Consider the following 21664-nt stretch of genomic DNA (forward strand, 5'->3'; position numbering starts at 1 on the left):
TTGGCAAAGGGAGCTGCATCCTTTACAAATTGTAATTAGAGAGCATGTGGCAGTGATTTGGACAGATAGCAGGTGGAGCAGGAGGACAGCCTGTCACCGATCTGTCGTCCAGTCACTGCCACACAGGGCTTGGCTCTGGAAAACGCAGATAATAGTTGACTTACGAGCAGGAGGCAACATTCCCTGAAGAGGAGACATTTGAGAGATGGGGGCATGGCATCAGTCTGAGGTGAATGTTTTTCAGAGAGTCACTCTGGGGTGAGGATTCAAATGAGGAGATGTGAGAAATGCTCTGTGGGTAATTGTGTGAAATAACCACATATGGATCATGACCGATGAAACTAATGATTATGAAGAGAACAAAAGCATACATGTGATGCATGCATAAGAAAGCACCTTTAACAGTTTTAAAAATAGTCTGTTTTATTTCATATACAAATTTCTTTACTGATATTTGGATGGGTGAACACGTCCACAATAAGGATATAGAAAATGTTTGGTCATCATATGTGTACCTACGTAAGGCATACAAAAGACAGCAGGCTACATGACAGCAGCAGAATATAGAACTGCTGGGGACTGGTATTATTATCCCCTACACGGCAATGAAAATTATGTAGTGTGTCTACTGCTATTTTCAGTACTCTGGCATTATATATAGTGCTCATCCAAAGCATCACGCAGTCTTGAGGGGTTTACGCTTATATGCATTGTGTAGTTACTCCGGCAGTTAAAACCTGACTGATCCAACAACATTGTTAGAGTAATAGCTGTAGAAAGTAGTCAGAAACACTTATTAAGAAGAAAAAAGAAATCGGATACATGATAGAGTAAGAGAAAAAGATTGAAGAAACTGTCGATGGTTCCTTAAATATCTTGTTTCAGTATTGTTTCAGCTGACCTTGTCGTATAACAATAATACAGTTAATATAATAATAATAATACAAAATGAGAAAGTGAAATTCATAGATCATGAGCTGTGGTTTTGATTTCTTCCCTAAAATTCAAATCTTGTTTGATGCACTGTAATATATTGGAAGACTCGTACTGGGTATATAAATATGACTTTTTTTCCCACCACAACCAATAACTGTATCTACTGTGCAACTCATAACAACTCTGTGCAAAATTGTGGAAAAGTGGCTCTTGTTTTCTCAAATAAATCCTCAATATCAGCAACTGTAAATATAAAGTCCCAAAACATCTCAACCAACTGACACTAACACATAAAAGCATTACACAAAGTACTCTATGTACACAAGTAATGCAACAGATATGTATCCCATATAAAAAAATGCTTATTTTAGGAGTGCACAGATACACATAAAATATATCACAAAAGCTTCTCACATGTAATCAAACTCAGTGGCCTAGTGTGTGACTGGTAAAAATGAAACATTCTCTGATCAAGTTAGCCATAGATTCCTTTCATTTGTTTTAACCTAATAAGCTACATATAGTGAGTGTAAAGGTTGGCAGGTTTTGTGCCTCAAAGTGGTAAAGGACATGTTGTGCTATGCCTGAGACAATCTGTGCAAATGTTACTGTGAGCTTGTGAAAAGCGCATCACACCAGGTCCATGAGACATCTAGGGCGTTGAGTCAGATCTGTAAACGACACTGGCTTCTTCTGATACTCTGGGAAGATGGGGTCAAGTCTTCTCTGTAGGTTCAGACACTGCAGTGTGTTGCACTTGTGTCTAGCGGTGCTCTTGTTTCATCCAAATCTAGTTTAGAGCTTTTGGAAAACAGTGTCTTATGAGCAGTGTTGAGAACTCTGTTATGAGGTCACCAAGGAGTAGATCATACTGGAAGACAGAACAAACAGGCATTACTAACACCAAACATCCCTCCCATTAATTAGTTTATTTCTTAGCTAACAACAAACACAAAGATGCATTTTGTCCCCAAATTATCCATCTGAAACCACAGTATTCATCCTCAGCTAGAGGAGGCATGGAAATACAGAGCAGCTGACGCTATGGAAAATGACAGCTTCACCAGCTCGAGGATCACTCCGGGCAGGTTGTGGATGATATGGATTGTATTTATTTAGAATGTACTGCCATATGTTGATGTGTGTTGAATTTCTGTGCTGACTTCACACTAGGGGCCATGGATGCCATGCCAGAATGCTGTCCACAGGCATTAATACATAATAAGGGGTTGCCCTGATAAAAACTGCATAAGCATTTCTTGGCTCGCTCTGTCTTATTATCTTCAGTATGTGGAGGTCGGAAAAGTAGCGGCGTGGATCCTTTTATATTCCTAATCTTTTCAAAAAAGAAAGCAGAACTATTTATGCTCTTTGAAATTATATCACTGCGGCATATGAAGCATATATATTTAACTTAATCAGAAAATGTTGTTGAATGTTAAGTATCATGATTGTATTCCATGCACACAGCTAAGGCTGGTCTCAAATCTAAAGATGTTTTAATGGGGAACTGCTGTATTATTAAGGACTGTGGCTTATCTGTGTCCTAAAAACATGTTTTTAGTGTTCGTGTTGAAAGTGGAAGATGTATTTCAGCTATGATCCTAGATATGATCCTGATGGAGCCTGAGGCGAAAAATGTTCCTCATGCATTTGCAATCTTTGTGAGAACTAGTGTGATGTTTTCCCAAATCTCTCTTCCACTTCTATCAGAGTGGCACACTCCTTTCTTGAGTCATTAGGTTTGAATGGTGTTTAGAAAAAAGGAACGGCAAACCTACTATTGTAATTGGATGCGTGATGGCCTGGTGCGCTGATATTGGATTTGCAATTGATTTGTAAGACTGATTAGTAAGAGGGAGAACAACATTGTGGTTATTACGAAGGGTTAGAGTACAAACTACGTTTGAAGATCAAGCCACAGGAGTTAAACTAGGCAAGGCAGGCAAATAAAAGCATTCATCAAATCAGACATTATATAAGAATTTATAAGAAGGCTCAGCCTAACCTTTATTAAGAAGCTGAGTTTTACTGAATGGTCCAAGTTAAGCTCAAGTTAAACATAATGTTGATCACTACAGAAAATAATTAAAACTTGTCCATTGGTTAAATAAAAATAAAAACTATGACAGATGTATAAAAAAATAATGGCTATATGGCTATATCAACTGTTTGGTTATCCACATTCTTCTCAAAAAGTGGTAGTGGTCAAAAGATGCTGAAAAAAGTCTGTATTTGTCCTTAAATTTCAATTCCAGAAGCAAATAGCCTTTAATAACACAACATGACTGATGCACAACAATCGCCTTTGATATGATGTAATGTCATAAGGCCTTTTCGCTCGAAGGGTGAACCTTTACAGAATATGTGCGTTTTTAATATATGTATATTAACATTTAATGTGACGTTATATAGTGTAGAGCTAAAAAGGAAACTCAGGAATTCTACCCAAAGGCCGAGTTGTTGGCGCCATCCAAGTGCACAGAGTCCTTGTCAGTTCAAATGCTTGTTTAAGAATACATCTCTGCTATGCTATAGGCTTCAGGCAGCTTATACTATAGCCAGGGGACACTTTAAACAGCATATTTGGCTATAAAGATATAAAAAACAGTGAACGTGTTACCCAGAATCCCATTAGTAGGCAATTGAGTTACTCTCTCAATCTCTACTCACCAGTAGAGATAGTAGAAGAATGAGAGGACGAAGAAGGACATCTTACACCAGGCCTCTTTTTGGCAGAATTTGAGTGTGTCTCCATTCATGACCGACGCTGGATCGTAGAGAAGCTCCTTAGTGTCTGTGGGGCTATGAAAGTACCTGCTGAAAATGTGAAAAAACATGAGCCGGGTAGCATTTCTTGAATGATTATGTGCACCTTTGTTTTAGATTTTTGTTTGGCTGTCATTTCAATTCATTTATTTTTATTATTGATTTAATTTCAACAATTTAATTTGATCTAATGAAAAGTGTAGCTAGTCTAAGCCCCTTTATACTAAATATTTCTGTCAATCTAGGCAGTCCTTGGAGATGGATGACTTAAATATAGTCTGTAATTGTAAGACATGGAAAAACCTCATCCCTGGTGCAATAATTCTATTAGGGAAATCGAAAACAAGGAGTGGGGGCTTTAAGCGCATTAGGAGGAAAAACGTGAAAGAATTGGAGCAAAACAGAGGGAAGAACAGAGTGACAGTGCATTAAAGCAGCATCACTGGATCTGTGGAAAAAAGTAGATTTATTGCAAGAAAAGCAATAAATCTGGTAAAAAAAATATTTATAGTGAGTTCAAGCAGCTAATCAAACATTACTTCATAATAATCCAAATCAGCCATTACTATTGTACTGATTAAGTTTTCATCATTCTGCAAAAAAAAAAAAAAAAAAAAAAAAAGGCACAGCACATCTATCTCTCATATTCTGAAGATGATGGCAGTAATTGACAACAGCTCTGAACATTCAACAAACCCCGAAGAAAGATTTAGAGCTCCACTGGAAAATGACTGGAACTCATTTTATCCCAGTTAGGATTTCCCTAGTTGCTTCATTGTGTGATGAAACATTCAGTCTGCTATAAATCATCTAGAAAAATGTCTCAGACCAATGCGCAGTGACACGATTAAAAAGACACCGTGGCAAGGATCTTTAATATAAGGAAATTAGGAATGGGATTGATCTGAACATTGATAATAGTGAAACTGTATCAAGAAGATCAATCCTCAAAAGATTCACATTTAAATAATAAATGAATAATTATTAATTTTTAATTATTTATTTTGAATGAAAATTAATATTAAGTTTCCACTTAATATACAGTCAAGGGCTATAGCAGGGACAGGCTTGATTTCTCAGGACACATATTTTAGTGAAATCTGACAGATAGCAGGCACGACTTGTTTAAGAGGAGTAAAGACCGGTTCAGGTGCTCACCTCCATGTGTTGTAGAAGAGCAGAGGGATATTCAGGCCGACAGTAAGCCACTCCTGAGCACACAGGAACATGATACAGAAGAGCCCATGGATAGAGTACTCTGGAAGGACCAACTAAAGAGAACACAGATAAATAACTATGGGTACAACTGGGCAGAAGACAATGCTCTGATAGGTCTGATTATTGCAGGTAGATCTGTGGATTCGTCTATGATTCAGTCTTAAAGGGACAGCTTGCCCAAAAATGAAATTCTGTCATTATTTACTCACTCTCATGTCACTCCAAACTAACTTATTTGTTCTTGTTCATCCTTCCACTCTGTTTTTAAGAGTGACTAGGATATTGTGCCATGATTAAATTATAGTGGAAAGGCAGAATATCCTGAAAAGCCCTTAAATCATGGTAGCTCCATATTTAAATTTTTGACAGAAATGAAAACGAAGATGTGAGGGATGCAAGTACAGTGCGTTCAAGGAATTGTACTGTTAACAACATACCAATGATCCAGTTAATGAAATGTATTTTAGAAAAACATTTCAGTAGACAAAAACAGTTTTGAAAATTGTTAGTATATTGTAATTTTGAGTTAGTAAAAATTGTGATCTAGTGCCATTGTAAAGACAAGTCTGTCCCTCACAACCTGTTAATTTCAATATGGCATCCAATCTAAATAAAGGTTTGTTGTCATTTTGGGTAAACTATCTCTTTAAGAAAGAACTGTATTTTATTCACATCTGTTGCTCTGGAAAAATTGTAAAATATGCATTGGATTTTATATAAGAAAGAGTTATACAACAGTTTTTTCATGGAAAAAGTACTTGATGAAATAAAATAAAACAATAGAAAATATTATGTGATCTCTAGAATAATCTTTGCGAATTTTAGGACATGGTTTCTAGGTTATGTTAGTTCACCTTCAGCTGAGGAAGAACAGGACAATTTTTGGCAGCACTGCTGTGCCAGTTTGCTGTAAATGGACAAGAAAGGGGACTCTTAGGGCAGTTACTTTGGGCAGTACTTTTTTTTTTCTTTTTCTTTTTACAAAGTATGTCTGATACTCAAACTACTTCAGATGTGTTTCAAATTCCCAGTGGGATTTCATTGTAACAAAATCCCAGCACTGAAAAATGAATAAAAAAACAATAGCCTCAGTTAACATCAAATAAACCTCAGACTGTATAGCAATCGATCACCAAGTACAGTACACTGTATATATATTTGCAGTATCTAGGCCTGTAATATTGTAGCCATTAACTCCAGTTTATACCTGACACAGACTGAGGGCTGGCTTTAGTGAATCGTTCATCATTTAAGACACAGCATCCTAAGGCACAAAACTTTAATGTGGAGTCCTTTCACAGCAGGCTAAAGGAAATGTGGTTCAGTCCAACCTTTACAAAAGAGGGCTCATTAAAGTTTGACCTGTCCTAGCTATTTAACCATATTGGCGCAACATAGCGCAAAATATTCCATCACCAATACAAAAATACCCTGGATACAAAAGGAAATTTTTAAATGCTTTAGACAAAAATGTCTTGTCCAGAGTAATTCCTATGTGTGTGCCACATTCTTATTTTCATAACAAGAGAAATGTTAATAATGAATCATAATTATAAAAAAAAAACCTGTACAGAAATGAAAGACTTTAGCATAGATTCTAGCTATTACTCAAACATCAGAGAGTTTGTTGTTACAGTAGCATGTTGCTATGCTAATCAGTATTCTAATTAGTGTAAATCAGTTTCAGTCTTGAACAATTCTCTCACCTTTTCATTATAGTTTTATTTCTTTCCCACTGAATTTGCTGCAGTGCATTCAGGGATTATTATTCTGCATTAGTTATATTTGTAAATCTGCTTCAAATTTGGCTTCAAATTTGGCTATTTATCTTATAAGGCAGCATAATAAAGTTGCCCACCTTTTGAAACAGCTTTTTTGCTCCTATGATGCTTTCAAATTCTGCCACAGTACAGATTTTGGAGCAGAGCAACTGAGGGCAGTGATGAATGCTGCATAATCAAGTAAATATGGACTGGCAGCTGGGTTAGTATGGGCTCATCTGGAAGATCAGTCTTTATCTGTTAGGCTTCAGGGCTTCTGAATATCTGAACAACTTTAGGCACAATATTTGTCCTTCATTCCCAATGGCACACATAAACAAAAACATCCAATTTTTGAGGGATTTTATGTTAGAAAATTTATGTGACAATAACTTTTAATCAGCAGGTCGGCTGCAACACGTAAGCCAGCATTAAATATAAAACTGCATAAATAAAGCCATATTCTGTGATCAATTTGAAATGAAAGTAAAGGAATTGCTGTCTGTAATATTGCAGATGTCCTGTTAAGATTAGAAATATGTTGTATATCAACCATTTCCTGCATTTTGTTGACTCCATACACTTGAAGCCACTGATGCACATAGTTTCTACATCGCTGCTGTAGCTGTATGTTAATTATGACGCTGTGGTCGAGGACCACTCAACCAAAAGTCCAAGAGCTTTAAGTGTAACTTTTAAAGTTGCCTTCCTATGGGAATCACAAGAGCTTGTTCAGTGTCATGCCACCTAATGAGAGGTCTACTGTGGCTGAGTGCTTTTGACTGTGGAGTATCTTTAACAGTCTCCCTTCCTCATTCACTCTGTAACCCTATGTTCCTATCAACTCTCACCAGCCTGCCACTGCAGGTCTCTCCAATTAACACTTACTTACTACTAATTACATGTCCCACCATTAGAGCAGAATAGAATGAGCACCAGACCTGTAGATATCGCTTTAATGAGGCAGAGTGTCTGGACAAGAATGGAGATTAAAAGGGAGAGAACTGACCACAAAAATATAGAGGGTTGACATACAGTAACTATAAATAAATGAATACATGTTCAGGAACCATCCATTTCAAATTGACTTATTACAATGACAAATCTGACTGCCCTCTCAGAGTAGTAGCAGCAAAATGTTCATCTTTAGCAGATCAGAAGAGCCGCTAGTCTCCAATTACTGTTTTTCTCTTTCAACAGCAGCCAATAATTAACTGCAGCAAAGAATTATACATATTTTCTCTTTAAAGAACACCTGTCCCCAAGACAATGGATAGCATATGACCTGGCTCTCCATTTAACTGTTCAGACTGTGATTATCACCATTTTGAATTTTGTATTTGTATGCCACAGCAGATCCACTCTTCCAGGCTTTACAAAAATCCTTTGTTATATATTAAATAGCAGAACAATTAATAATAAACATACATTTTTCATAAATATTAGAAAATTTGTGCAGAAACCACTTTCACTCAAATTCCTAGTAAATTTATCAAATTGCTAGTAAATGTACTTCGGTTTTTTTTTTTTTTTTTTAGGTTTTATGTGTATATATATTTACACAGTGTAGTACAATGCTGTTTCTACAAACCTGCAATATCTGCCATTTCTGTCCGAATAAAACAATACATACTATAAATGTATTGAATAATAAATAGTAAACTTATGAAACGTATTCAAATTATCATAGTAATGAATGCGAAAGAGAATGGTTACTTAAAATATAATGTTAGTCAAAAGTTTACATGAATAATATCTATTATCAACAAATAATATCTACTTTGTAGTAAAACATTATGCTGTGTTTCTACAACCCTGTAATATCCTTTCTGTTAGAATAAAACAATACATAAAAAATATAAATGAATCAAATAATAAATAATAACCTTAACTAAAAAAATAAAACATTTCCAGTGATGAATCAGAAATTTTAATTTTTTACTGAACATAAAAAGTTATTGAAATATATTTTAGTACATTATCAAGATCCTTTCTGCATGCAATATATAATTCAATGAATAATCTAATTGGTCAAATATTCAGTGCAGTAGGAAATGTAACAAACTTAACAACAATCAGATGCTAAATAAATATATATAAACATGCAAACCTAAGTCATAATTTGGTAGGAGAGAGTGACGTCAAGCTGGAAGGGCTACACTAATTGAAAGTTATGGTGGAAGATGGTGACAGGCTAATAGGCCCCTGCTGCCCCCTGCACACCCATGGCTCAGACCTAGATGCATACAGAGACAAGATACTGTCTGATTACCAGCCAGATGTTGCTATTTTTAAAAGCCACAAAGGAGATTGCTCTTTTCTCCAACAGTGAGGGGCCGGCTACAAGAGGCTTGATAACAAAGGTTTATTTTTAACAGTCGTTTTCTTTCCGAAAGAGTTTAGCATATACATCACAAGCTGATAAATTTCTCAAGCAAGTTTCTATTTTTCATTGTACACGACCAGTCTAGGCAGCTCTTGCAAATTCATTTGCGGGCTACGCCTCGGCAGCGGTAGTTTAGTCTCTGCACTGAACTGTTTGATGCTTTTGGCTGGGTAAGAGACTCAGAACAGTACAACAATGCCCCCTCACTGTGCTCTGACTTGAGCCCTTTGAAATCAAATGGAGCTTTTCTCCAGACAGAGGCAGGATTTCTTACTGCGCCCCCAAGTATATCAGTGTAGGGTGTGAAAAAGAAAAATCACATTCCCTGCTCTAATGAGATAAGGATTGCTTGGAAAAGTCATAAGAGGAAAAGACTACATATGTTTGGGGTGAAACCACTGATCTTTAATATAGATATATATAGATCAGTGGGTGAAACACAGCAGTCTACAAATATGAAATGAGGGTTGCATCTGATTCTCTTAATGAGGGCTGTGTTGTCACCATAATATAAATATATTTTTTCTATCTATGTTTATTTAAAAATACATATATATAGATGTATTATTTATTTATATATTTCTCTGCTGTAAATAAGTACTGTTTGCAAGTAATCAATTAAAATCGGTTATCTGACATTTGTAACGTAAAGAAACCGCAGTGATAATGCATTCTAATATGTATCTATTTTTTTTCAGTATAATGCACTTAAATACATGAAAAACAATGAAAATGCAAATATAAAAACTTATTTTAACTTGGTTAAAATTATTTCTGAAAAGATATAATGCATTACAATGATATGAATACCCTGATGCATTATACATAAAGGCTTCAAGTAAAGTGTCACCATATTTTCATAGCAGATTTAGAAAAATATGAGGGTGAGTAAATAATGAAAGAACTTTCATTTTTGAATGAACCCTGTAAGCATTATATTAAAAGAAAAAACTTGTTTCCAAAATGAAATATTTGGCCTTTATATTGACATTGTACTAAAGGTAAAACAAATGATTACATTGATATCTGGAATATATTTATTTAGTGTTAAGCTGTATCAGTTTTTTTCTTCTTCTGCCCACTATTAGATATCTAGAATCTATTAAAAAAATGAATCTAAATTTTATATATATATTAGGGTTAGGGTTAGGGTTAATAAAAACGTTCAGGCAACAAGTTTAAAAACAAAACACTAATACATTGTTCAGAATTAGATGCATCATCATGTACCCAAAGCTTCATTAAGAATTTTCCAAAGAGATATGCATATCATACAGGTCTTTTATGAACGATCCTCTGCCTTTCAGTTCCACCTTGTCATTTCCATTTATGTCAAATTCTGCGCAAATGACTTTGGTGATGAATGTAAGTGTGAAGTGGAATGATGAGAGGACAGAAACGTTTGTACTGCAACATCAAAAAGTAGCTTCTCGTTTGAAGAACAAACACACAGCGTTGGCAACCATAGGGGACTACACTGCACTCCCCCAGCGGACGCATCTGATTGGCTGATGGAATATTGACCTTGACCTTCAGAGTTAGAGGAAAAAGCTTAGCTTAAGAGAAAGACAGGGTCAAAATAATGATTGTAAACTGCAGGCACAGATCTTCAAAGCAAAATGAAACTATTGTTATAAATAGAAACAAAATCACAGACCAGAACTGTTGAATTATGTGGTGATGATTTCATTTATAATGTATTCAGAGCAATATTTTTGAGAGCACAAATCTTTTTTTTAAGATTTTTTTTTTACTTATAGTAACAACCTATGTTCAGCAGTTTAACAAATAATGTTTTTAATAAATAAACCTAATAAAACATTTTTTTTTTTAAATGTTTTACTATCATTCAAAAACAATGCAGCCTTGGTAAAATAAGAGGCTTATTTAAAAAACTCTTACAAGAAAAAATCTTACTGACCCCTAACTGTGTGTGTGTGTGTGTGTGTGTGACAAACAAATACACTAGATATGAATATGTATACATTTCTAGTGTGAGGTATCTGAATTATGGATCCTGAGAGTGAGAGGATGTGCTAGCAGTTGTCTAAAAATATGCTGGCACTTTGCAAAGAAGCTCAGCGTGACTCAGTATAAGTTTGTCTGAGTCTGACTGAGCCGAAGTCAGTCAAACAAACCACCATTCCTTTCTTGTTAGCTCCAGACGTTTTTGTGAATACACACAGATGTCAAAAACTGCCTAACAAAAATGAGAATACATTCATGTTTGTTTGTCTAGTGTGGGGAAATAAGTGATCTCATGTTTACTTTTTCAGTCTAGTGCTGAATACCAGCGAGCATAACTGGAAGTCATTCTGGAAAGATGCACAATCCACAGATTCACTCAGCAGTAAAATTGTCTCACTAACAGAAAACTCTGGTAGGTAAATGTTTATTCTCCCATGCATAAATGTATTAAACTCTCATTTTTTGCTGAGTAAAGACATACCATCTGTTAAGCCTACCTTTTCAGAATGAAAATTCACTTTTGTTTATTTACTCTCTGGCTTGATTCTCACAAATTATCACTGTGCTCATGTCAGTCAAAGCAAAGACACTGTCGCCCATTGGGATGTGATAGGAGCCTTATGCTAATAATAACAACCAAGATAATTAATAATGATAAAAAACTACAAATCACATGCCCTCTGTACATAAAGACCCCCACTGATAAACAAAGAGGGAGGGGGAAAACAGAGATGGCTTTAAAACCATTCAGTGGCTTTAAACGAAGCTTGTCCAATCACAATTTAAAGTTGTAAACCATTTAATAAATGGTGTATCTGTAAAATTACAGGCAATTCAGCTCAAGTGCATATGAAGCTCTTGTGAACACTGTTTGGATACATGTTCTTTGTCAGGCAGTGTTTTCTTTTACATTTGCATTCATGTGTAACTGAGTGACAGCAGAAAACTTTTCTGCTAGGTGCACATGCACACAGAGCAGCTGGGACAATAGAGAGCCTCATGCAACCAGACATATTACTCATGAATGCGTTCTGCTGATGTTGGCAAAATATATATATGGAACATAACAGGTTCTGGCCCCCTGTAACAGTGCTTGGATTGAAATGTTCAAACACCCACAATATGTATAGTTTCACATTATAAAGGTGTGGAAAATACTTTCTAATACCTTTGATTGGTAAGTCATCATTTGCGAACTGAGAGCACAAATGAAAATGCTTCTACTTATATTAATAAAACTCCAAATAATAAACACAAACTCAAATAGTTTCAGCATAATGTTAGCAAAAACACTTAAACTGGCTGCAATATGTTTATGTAAAAACAGATGATCATCCAAAAAAAAAAAAAAAAAAAAAAACTTCTTTAAACATTACATACCTTTCTCAGCAGGCAGCAAATCCTCTCAATATTTCGCAGTCTTTCACGCTGTTAAGAGAAATAAAATAATGTTACATTTCCCGTAACACCTAAAATGCCAGTCTCAAGGAAAAAAACTAGTATGAAGGCCACATTCTTCAGCTGCTAAAAAGTTGATATGATGCATCAAAGTAAGCAGGAGCAGGGGGAGTAGATTTAAACTAGGATTAAAAGTGTATATGCATTCATAGGTGTTTGTGGAACAGAGGTTATGGTTTTGACATGCAATGCTGCCTAAGGCTCTTGTCTTCCCCAGCTCCTGGCCCCTGTTCCCTTGCAGAATCAGAGCACTATACACTGGCAAAAACATCAAGAGACTTGCATTGAGACAACTGCCAAGAGGTGGAAAAAACAGCAGGGAGGTTGTTGAATGGCATGTAAAAAAGGCATATGGCAATTTCATCCAAACATATATCTTTTGGGGGGCAGGAAATGTAGCGGTTCTCTCAGGGGACAATGTATTTTTTATATACAATCCCAGATATAGTATATTTTGTGTTTTAATCACGTGTGCAGTGGATTAAATCTAATTCAACAGAGATTTTTTTTTTGCATCCTGAATTAATTTTTTTTGCATGTAATTTTTGTCATATTTGCACTATGGAATCGTTTTACATATACAAGGCACAAAGAGCAGCAGAACTTAATAGGGGGCATGTATAGTTACATGTTAAAGCAGAGATAAATCTTACATGAGTAACACAGAAAAAAATATGGCTGCACTATATGGAGGCCTAACAGAGCACTGTTCATATGCCACTTGGCAGGAGGAGTCATGCTGTTTTCTAACATGCATAAGTCTAAACATACATATTTGACTGCTATTTTTAAAATTCACATTAACTTCATTCAACTCAATACATTATTTACACTACTAGCCTGCACATGTAAATAATTAAATAATTTGTGCTGTTATTCACTAATCCACAGAACCACCCATAGTGACATCTACAACACTCCTGTTCAGCAAGAATGCTCTCTTTACCAGAAATGGCCTTGTTGGTCAGTTTAATTGAATTTAAGTACGTTTGTATAATATAATACACATTTTCCTTTGTAATATAATAATTATTTGATTATATTATATATTAATATATTATAATATATTATACATTTGATTAATAAATTTAAACAAACAGTTTTAACTACAATATCAAAGATACAGATAATTCCACGAGCATTATGCTTGTTTTCTGAATTTGTGAAATATAATTGACATGCATCTATTTCCCAAAGTTTCTGTATTTTTTAAACAGTTTTTTCCAGGGTTTGATTGACAACCTCCCACTCTTGTTCCAGCTCACAGCTGTATTTCAGAGATTACACCAAACATCTATGAAAGTTACACTCAACTCCTGCACTATTTCTTGGGGCACACTTCATTTTAGTTCATCCAAATTTGCTGAAGACATTTTTTTTTCACAATTGCCAACCTCCTCAACAGCAGCATGCAAAAATATTCCACTGGCAGCCACAGTGACTGGAGATAACTGCAGCCATATCAGCATTTTTAATTAGCAGGCGATTAGACTCAGCTCCCTTTGAAATATTCATCAGCACAAATTCTGCTTGACAAGTGCTGGCGTTCAGTGTAAACAATATATTTAATACAGGAAAAAGAGTCAATACAGCAGCCAGAATATTATGTTCTTGAGCTATGGATTCTGCAACATACAAATGGGTAGTCCTTGACAGAAATATTAATGCAAACACATTTAGCTAAACTGAGCCTATCATCTCTGTAGAGCAAATGATATTCAGCATAACTTCTAATGATGGCATAATAAGAGCATCAACAGATCTGATCAAAGCTAAACCTCTCAACAAGCTTACTATTTTGGTCACTTTAGAAACTTGTCAAAATAGCTGTGATTTACCTGTATTTATGCTTTTTGGCATCCCCTCATATCATAAACAAAGCATATAATGTAAAAAAAAAAAAAAAAAAAAAAAAAAAATATATATATATATATATATATATATATATATATATATAAAAACTTATACTCAACTGGTATAGGCACAGTTAAAGACAAAGTTATGGGTTTGATTCACTGAATGTTACTTGCGTCTCTGCCAAAATTAATGTGTTGGATTGTTTATATTTCGCATGCTGACAAACATCTGGATCATAAAACTCTTGCCGTCATGCAAGCAACATAATGATCCTTCTAATTTAATGTTGTTTTTCATTGAAATCAGTCACATGCATCGTAATGTCTGTCTAGAACATTAGCATAATAAAATATTAAAAACGTGCGCGCATCAGGCAGCGCAGCAGATACTAATTCCATCTAATGTGCTCATAACGTTAACATGAAAGATGCCTAGTTTCAACTAGTTTTGAGAATCCTGTAAAAGAATAGCATCAGAAGTCTTTAATTGCTGGAGAATTATGTCTTGAATGGCTTCACAGAACTAGCCGGGCATGTGGCAGTCAAGGGCCGCTAAATGTGAGGTTCTGCTAGCTCTTGCTTTCTGATTTATCAGACATATTAAAGTTTAAAATGTTTAAACCTCCCAAATTTTGTAGGATTTATGCTTAAAACAAAATAAACCCTGTTTTCCAAACGGTGTAAGAAAAACTCAAGATGTATTTATTCTGTGTTATCTAATGATAATATCTTTAGCAATTTTGTTTTGCAAGAAAGTATATCCTGTTTCAATGATGTTTATTATAAATAATATTTAGATATTATTTGCTGGAAAACAAGACAAAACTAGGTTTGCGAACGGAGTAATAGTTTGTAAGTGAATAATTTCCGTTTTCTGTTCACAATTCATCTCAATTGCATTATTAATATATTAAATTATTTTATATTAGTAATAATTACAATGTATATTTAACATAAAGAAATTATAGTTTGCACTGGCATTTGTTCACTGACATCTTTTTCACTACCAAGTACTATTAAGGCCAGTCTCACCCAATACCAGTACCAATATTGATATCAATACTGCTTTTATACATATATACTGTATGATAATTTATGCTTATAACCAGGGGAAAAACAATTTGCTAATGCGGTGTGAAAAATGAATGTAATTCAAGCTTCTCTATTCTGTCTTATCTTATGCTAATATCTGTTTACTATCAAGTAATATCAAGGCCAGTCTCACACAGTAATTTATACCAAATACAACTAGTGATACCAATACTGCCATTTTTGTTTTTAAAGGAAGAATTTAATTTTAACATCCATGCAAACATGGCCAATCACTGAGTACATTCAGTCGGCCCTGTTTCGACACAAAAAACATAAGCATAATAAAACATTAGCATTACCCTCAGAAATGGAAAAACAATGCTGCATTAACTGTGTAAATTATTGTGTCTATATTAATTGCATAAATTAATTATTAGGCCTAAAAACTACTGACAAAAAAATGAATTTACTGTCTGTTTATGGAACACACGTTAATGCCATGTGGCATGAACATGCCTGAGGGAAAGAACACAGTGACTGCAGCACTGCTGTGCAGACTAGAGTCATAAGCGGAGCTCCAATGAGAATCACAGGATGAAGTCCTGACTTTCTCTCAGCTGAAGACTGACAGAAGACACCAATTAGCCAGGCAGGGTGTGAGATTGACTTGACTGGGTGGTGAGATCAGCTAGGAAGCCATCAATCTTTTAGCACCCCCACCTTCCACATCCTCTATAGTTCCCTCCAGTCTCACAGAGGGGTGGGTGACATATAGAGCATGTATCTCTTACTTTGACACTTTGCTGGGAAGACAGTAATAAATTACAGTTACAGAAGTTTTGTGTGGAGCAGATACGTGGCTATATTTTGTCAGTGTCACTTTGTGAGTGAGACTTATATAGCCTGTGACTCTTGCTTTGTTTGCAAAGTAGCCTTGCGAGATATCAAGCACACACATGTCAATTATTCTGCAATTCTGGCATCTAAAATGATAATGTTGTTCAAAACTTTTGGATAACAGTTGGTGTATCCAAAAAGCTGGAAAAGTTGCCTGAATTTGAATTAATTAGTGAGATTAAAGCTGGCAGGACCTCCAGCAGAGGAAATACAACACATAGACAGCTGCTCTATGGTTTATTCATTCAATGCTGCGGATGACAGGAAATGTTTCAGAGTTTGGGGTATAGGCAACACACCTGGTGCCTGCAAAAGATCACAGGGCTTGCTTAAATATATTCCCACCATAAACAAATAAACACACACACACACAGATACAAACTCATTCATTTCCATGGAAGTGCAGGAAAGGGCAATGAATCAGACGTTCAAGTCCATTATTTGCATGACTTACCGCATGAAGTGGATTGCCCTGATCGATCGGCACCTTGAAGTCTGCCTGTAGCTCATCAAAGGCTGTTATCTGAAAACCCAGAGAAAAAAAAAAGATAACATGATCATTATCACATAGACACATGGATTTAATCTAATGGGATACATAAAAACCACTTAAAATGCAATAAACTTTCATATTCATGATCTTTCTTCAGTTGACAATATCTTGAAATCTTGAATATATTGTGAATATCCACTTGTGTATGTACTGCTTGATGTGACAAAAATTATTCAGATTGTAAAGGCATATTAAATTATCCCCTTTAGTAAGTGCATTTGAGCAAATAGGGTCTTATGGTGCCTCATGGCTATAGCTCATGCACAAGGCAAGAGAAGCCAAAATTAAAGTTAGATCAAATTAGACAAGCTTATTTCCCCTGTTACAGACCAATCTGCACTCTCTTCCTACACTACCTCTCCTGTAGTATATCAATGCTCTCTCAATTCTGTAGGCGACACAAGCAGTAAAAATGTTTGGTTTTGACTGCTTTTCTGCTTGGCTGCCAGGGTTCATTTAAAACGGCCAGGTTTAAATCTGACAGCAGCATATGAATAGTTGTAAGAAATTGTTCTTGCATATGTTATATGCCTTCTAGAAAGACAATCAACAAACAATGAAACGTGCACATTGCATCCATGTGGAAACATTGCTGTTTTGTAACCCATGTGACATCAGTTTACCCATCTGAGGATTATGTTTTATTGAAAAAGCTGAGCTGACTGGAGAACGGGACTTTAGAGAAATATACTTGTTAATGCACAGAACAATAATTGTTGCTTAGGAAAATGATTACAAGTGATTTCCTCAAACATTCTCATATTTTCCATGATTATAACTCATTGTGTTTTCAGAAAGAGTGAAACAGGCTGTGAGAAATTATAGATTGCTGCTTGATTGCCTGCTGTACTGTCTACAAATTATATCATACTTGACCTCATCCATCTCATCATTCTATAATATATTGACCCAGTACCTGTTATTTCTAGAATTTTGTTAATATTAATCCTTTTAGTGGTATTTCCCCTGATTTTGCATTAGAGACCTTCCTAATACTCGCTTGCGTAAGGCAAATGACAAAACCAACATAGGCTCAATGGAAATTCAACCTATACATACAGTTCACTCAGATTCCAGTTAAACTAACCCACAGTAGCAGTAAAACACCAACAACTTTTATTTCTTTACACACAAATTAAGATATCAGTTACAATACTATGTTATGACCTCAAAACACCTTTACCATAGTGTATCATTTGTAAACAAATACATTTTGATGTTTGCACCACAGCCAGTTTCATATGTATGGCTTTTCTTATGTAGTAAACTTGCTCAGTAGCACCCACAGTAAGAACGTGTGAGGCAGAGTGCTTCAGGCACAACTGAATCCTGTGAATCGTGACTCATGATAAAAAACTTGTAGAAGCAAGCTTTTGTTTACACTATCGGTTTGGTTAAGGTAGAGTTTAATGTAGGTGGTGCATTAGGTGCAATAGAGCATTAACCTGTTTTTGTGAACATAGACATAACTGAAAATCTAATCTGTATAGCAAAGCTGTTTTATTCTAGTGAAAAGGACTGTGGTTCATATACTGACATTATTCAAGTCATGCTAGAATGTGCAAGCCTTTTTAAAACAGTACCCCTTGTAGCTTAATCAGGTTGCCATCCGATGTTTAACAAGAGCTCTTAGAAATACAGTAGCTTGTAGAATTCCTGAATTAAACGTGCCACAATTAAGGACAGCCGCTACACATCTCAATAATCCATTCAAACTTCCACAGATGAACGCACCACTGCATTCACAGATAATATGTTAAATACTGTTCTAAACCGTGCATCTTTGCACTAATGTGTTAGTTTCCACTGGCTGTGAAAGTGGACTTGAAACATCTGCTGAGGAAGCTTTTGACTCTCAATGTTTTCGTTACGCTAATGTGGGGATAATTTCCCCTCAGAAGCAGAATGACACACAAGGGGAAATATGCAGATAGGCATCCCTTTGAAAAGGATGGCAGATAGATTCTGCCGTGCTCATAATCTGAGATAAAGAAAGATACATTTGACAGTGCTGGAAAACATTGAAAACATGTTACTTTTTCAAATCTCAACATTGAGAGAGATCTGTAAGATCTCAAGGATTTAGCTAACTTTCATTACTAAACTTGCAGGTAGATATTGTAATTACCCCATTCTGGGGCAAAAAGCACAACATATTACGCTATTCCTTTCCAAAGGTTTGGGGTCAGTAAAACTTTACTATTAGGTTCATTAGTGAACATTAGTTAACTACTTTAGTTAACATAAACTAAGCATGAACAATACTTTTCACCAGCCATTACTCCAGTTTTCATTGTGGAATTGGTTACTGAACCAGTGCTCAAGAAACATTTCTTATCCTAAAACATTCTAATATTTTTGTGGTACATTTTTCAGGACTCTTTGACAAATGGAATCAATTGTGTGTTCTTGCAATGTATATATATATATATATATATATATATATATATATATATATATATATTTACAAACCCCATTTTTTATATAACAATAATAAATCAAATATTGCATAATAGTAGATGCTTTGCCAGTATCTTTGTGGAGGGCTTTTAAAAGCATGAAATGTGCTTTCATAGGACATTGTCCCTGTCTGCTGCTTTTCACACCACAGCTCAAGATCCCTTGGGATCGTGCACATTTGTGTTGTGCCATCAGCCAATAAGTACTGTCAGCTTGAATACATAAATAAGAATTTATGTGTGTTACTAAAAACAAATTAACTTCCAACACTTTAGGATGTTGGCTGAAAGGCACTAATCAACTAAAAGTCTGCTGATATTCAGAATTATATAAAACAGATCCATTTTAAAACAGGTGCTGCTCTTTTTGACATGTCTGGGTGACATACTGTTTTCAAGAATGGCTTAAAATGACAGTGTGGAAGCGGTCTCATAATCCACACTCTATATTCAGTGCAAACAACAACAACAATAACAACAACAACAAAAAACATAAAAATGTACTGTACACTATATTTAACACCATGCTGAACCTACACTCAAATCCTAAAATGTATTCAATTTGCTAACCTAAAAGGGGGTCGACATGTCAGGATTTTCCCATTGTGAGCCGATCGAATTAAGTCTAAAGCTTCAAAAAGCTGAAACTGCTGAGGACAGCATTTCTGCCTTCCTCACACAATAACTGACAAATACAAGGAACTTCTTTTAAAATACCTGAAAGACAGTTTTAGGGATATTGGAAATAGATTGAGTTGAAAGATGTCTTACTAACAGGTCTGGGTCAAATGTGATGTCCTCATAATTACCCCTTATTTAACCCTTGAGGCTAATGTCTGTTGCTATGCAGAAGCAAGCCTAGGGCAAACGACTGTGCTGACCCAAATCTAGAGCAGTCTTGCAGTGCTGTGAATGTGAGCGAGTGCTTTTAATGCAGCTGTCCTCAAGGAAAAAAAACAAAACAGTGTTACACCTTGCATAAAGTGCACAGGCATAAAGGACAGCATAACATCAAAACAGGTCAGGCACAAACTGCTACTGGAAAATAACATTGACCGTTGTTCATTCAGTTGAACTGTAAATGGGGTTTAATGCAGGTATGTGTGGATAAAAAAAGAATCTGAAACAACCCAGAAAAGGTGTTTTGGCCACTAGAGCTGTGGGAAAACCAAAAAAGGTGTGCAAAAGACTTCCCTGACACAAGCTGGTGCCACCAAATCAGGATATACGCCTGTCACCCAAGTCTAATTTCACAATCAATTTACACTCAAATGATAATCAGTGATTTAGTTTGGTTATGTAAGACATGAAAGAGACATTGATAATATCAAGAAGGCTTTGATCTGGTGATGAACAGTTTGTTCTGATGCAGCAATCTCTGCTCTAACACATGCATATGCCATTCTGCAGCAGTAGTCTATATTTTCACAAAGCACGCCAAAGATGCAAACACTTACATGCCAGATTGCGAAGAAGATGAGAGAAGCACAGAGGACAAGGGAAAGCATATAGCAAAAGGCAGCGAAAGTGAACATAATTGAGAGGAAACTGGAAGGAAAATCTCCAGGAGAGAAGACGGTGCTCGAGCCAAACTGGACTGAATGAATGAATGGAAGCAGTTACGGGGCACGCGAGAGGGAGCGCATCGTGTTCTTCATCAAAATATTTGCAACAAATGTGTTGCAAACCTCGAGTCTAGTTCAGTGCAGACGCTTTGCCATATTCACGAATCAATAAAAAAAAAAGATTTAAAAAAAAGTCCAGTGGTTTGTCGATTTTGAGCGAGTTGCAGCACTGTGTGGCGAAATCCCCGCGAGATCAAGCCATTTGTGGACGGTTAAGCAAATGATGCATTAACATCGTCCCGTATGGTGTCGTCGGCAGTGATAGTCCATTAAAGATGGAGACTGTAAACGGTGACGACTTTGGAAATGCAGAACTTTGAGTTAATGCACTAACACACGGTCCTGGCGATCAGTTCACCTTCTCAAACAGAAGGTGCAAGAATGTGTGCCGGCTAACAGGTGGATTTAAAGAGCTCTCTCTCTCTCTCTCTCTCTCTCTCTCTCTCTCTCTCAGATCAGACACTAGGTCAAAGCATGTCCTAAACATTACCTCCCACTACTTTTTAAAAACAACGACATATACGCTTTGAAATTAAATTAGATTAAATTAAATACAAAGGTAGGCCTACCATTTCATGTAGTTAATCACTCACTACCCCTAAAACCAGTTGTTCTTAAACCATAACTCATGTATTTCTTATAGACTGCATTATAAACAGAAATATATGGCCTATGATGTATGTTTTAAGCAATAACAACTAGCTATGCCCTGACTGAAAGAAGAGGCTCATTTTAAAAATATTCCTC

General features: G+C 35.8%; 1 protein-coding gene across 1 annotated transcript; it reads right to left on the reverse strand.

Annotated features, from left to right (window-relative positions):
* Positions 1-1123: 1123 nt before the first annotated feature.
* Positions 1124-21309, reverse strand: cnih3 (cornichon family AMPA receptor auxiliary protein 3). Its single transcript, XM_026232690.1, has 6 exons — positions 20750-21309; positions 16735-16803; positions 12418-12465; positions 4864-4976; positions 3610-3756; positions 1124-1807 (listed from the first exon to the last, which is right to left on the reverse strand). Exons 1-6 carry the CDS (start codon positions 20825-20827, stop codon positions 1780-1782), a joined length of 483 nt encoding a protein of 160 aa, XP_026088475.1. The 5' UTR covers positions 20828-21309; the 3' UTR covers positions 1124-1779.
* Between the last annotated feature and the right edge of the window lie 355 nt (positions 21310-21664).

The sequence above is a fragment of the Carassius auratus genome, chromosome 45 (genome assembly GCF_003368295.1).
Source record: "Carassius auratus strain Wakin chromosome 45, ASM336829v1, whole genome shotgun sequence".
Classification (NCBI taxonomy): Eukaryota; Metazoa; Chordata; class Actinopteri; order Cypriniformes; family Cyprinidae; genus Carassius; species Carassius auratus.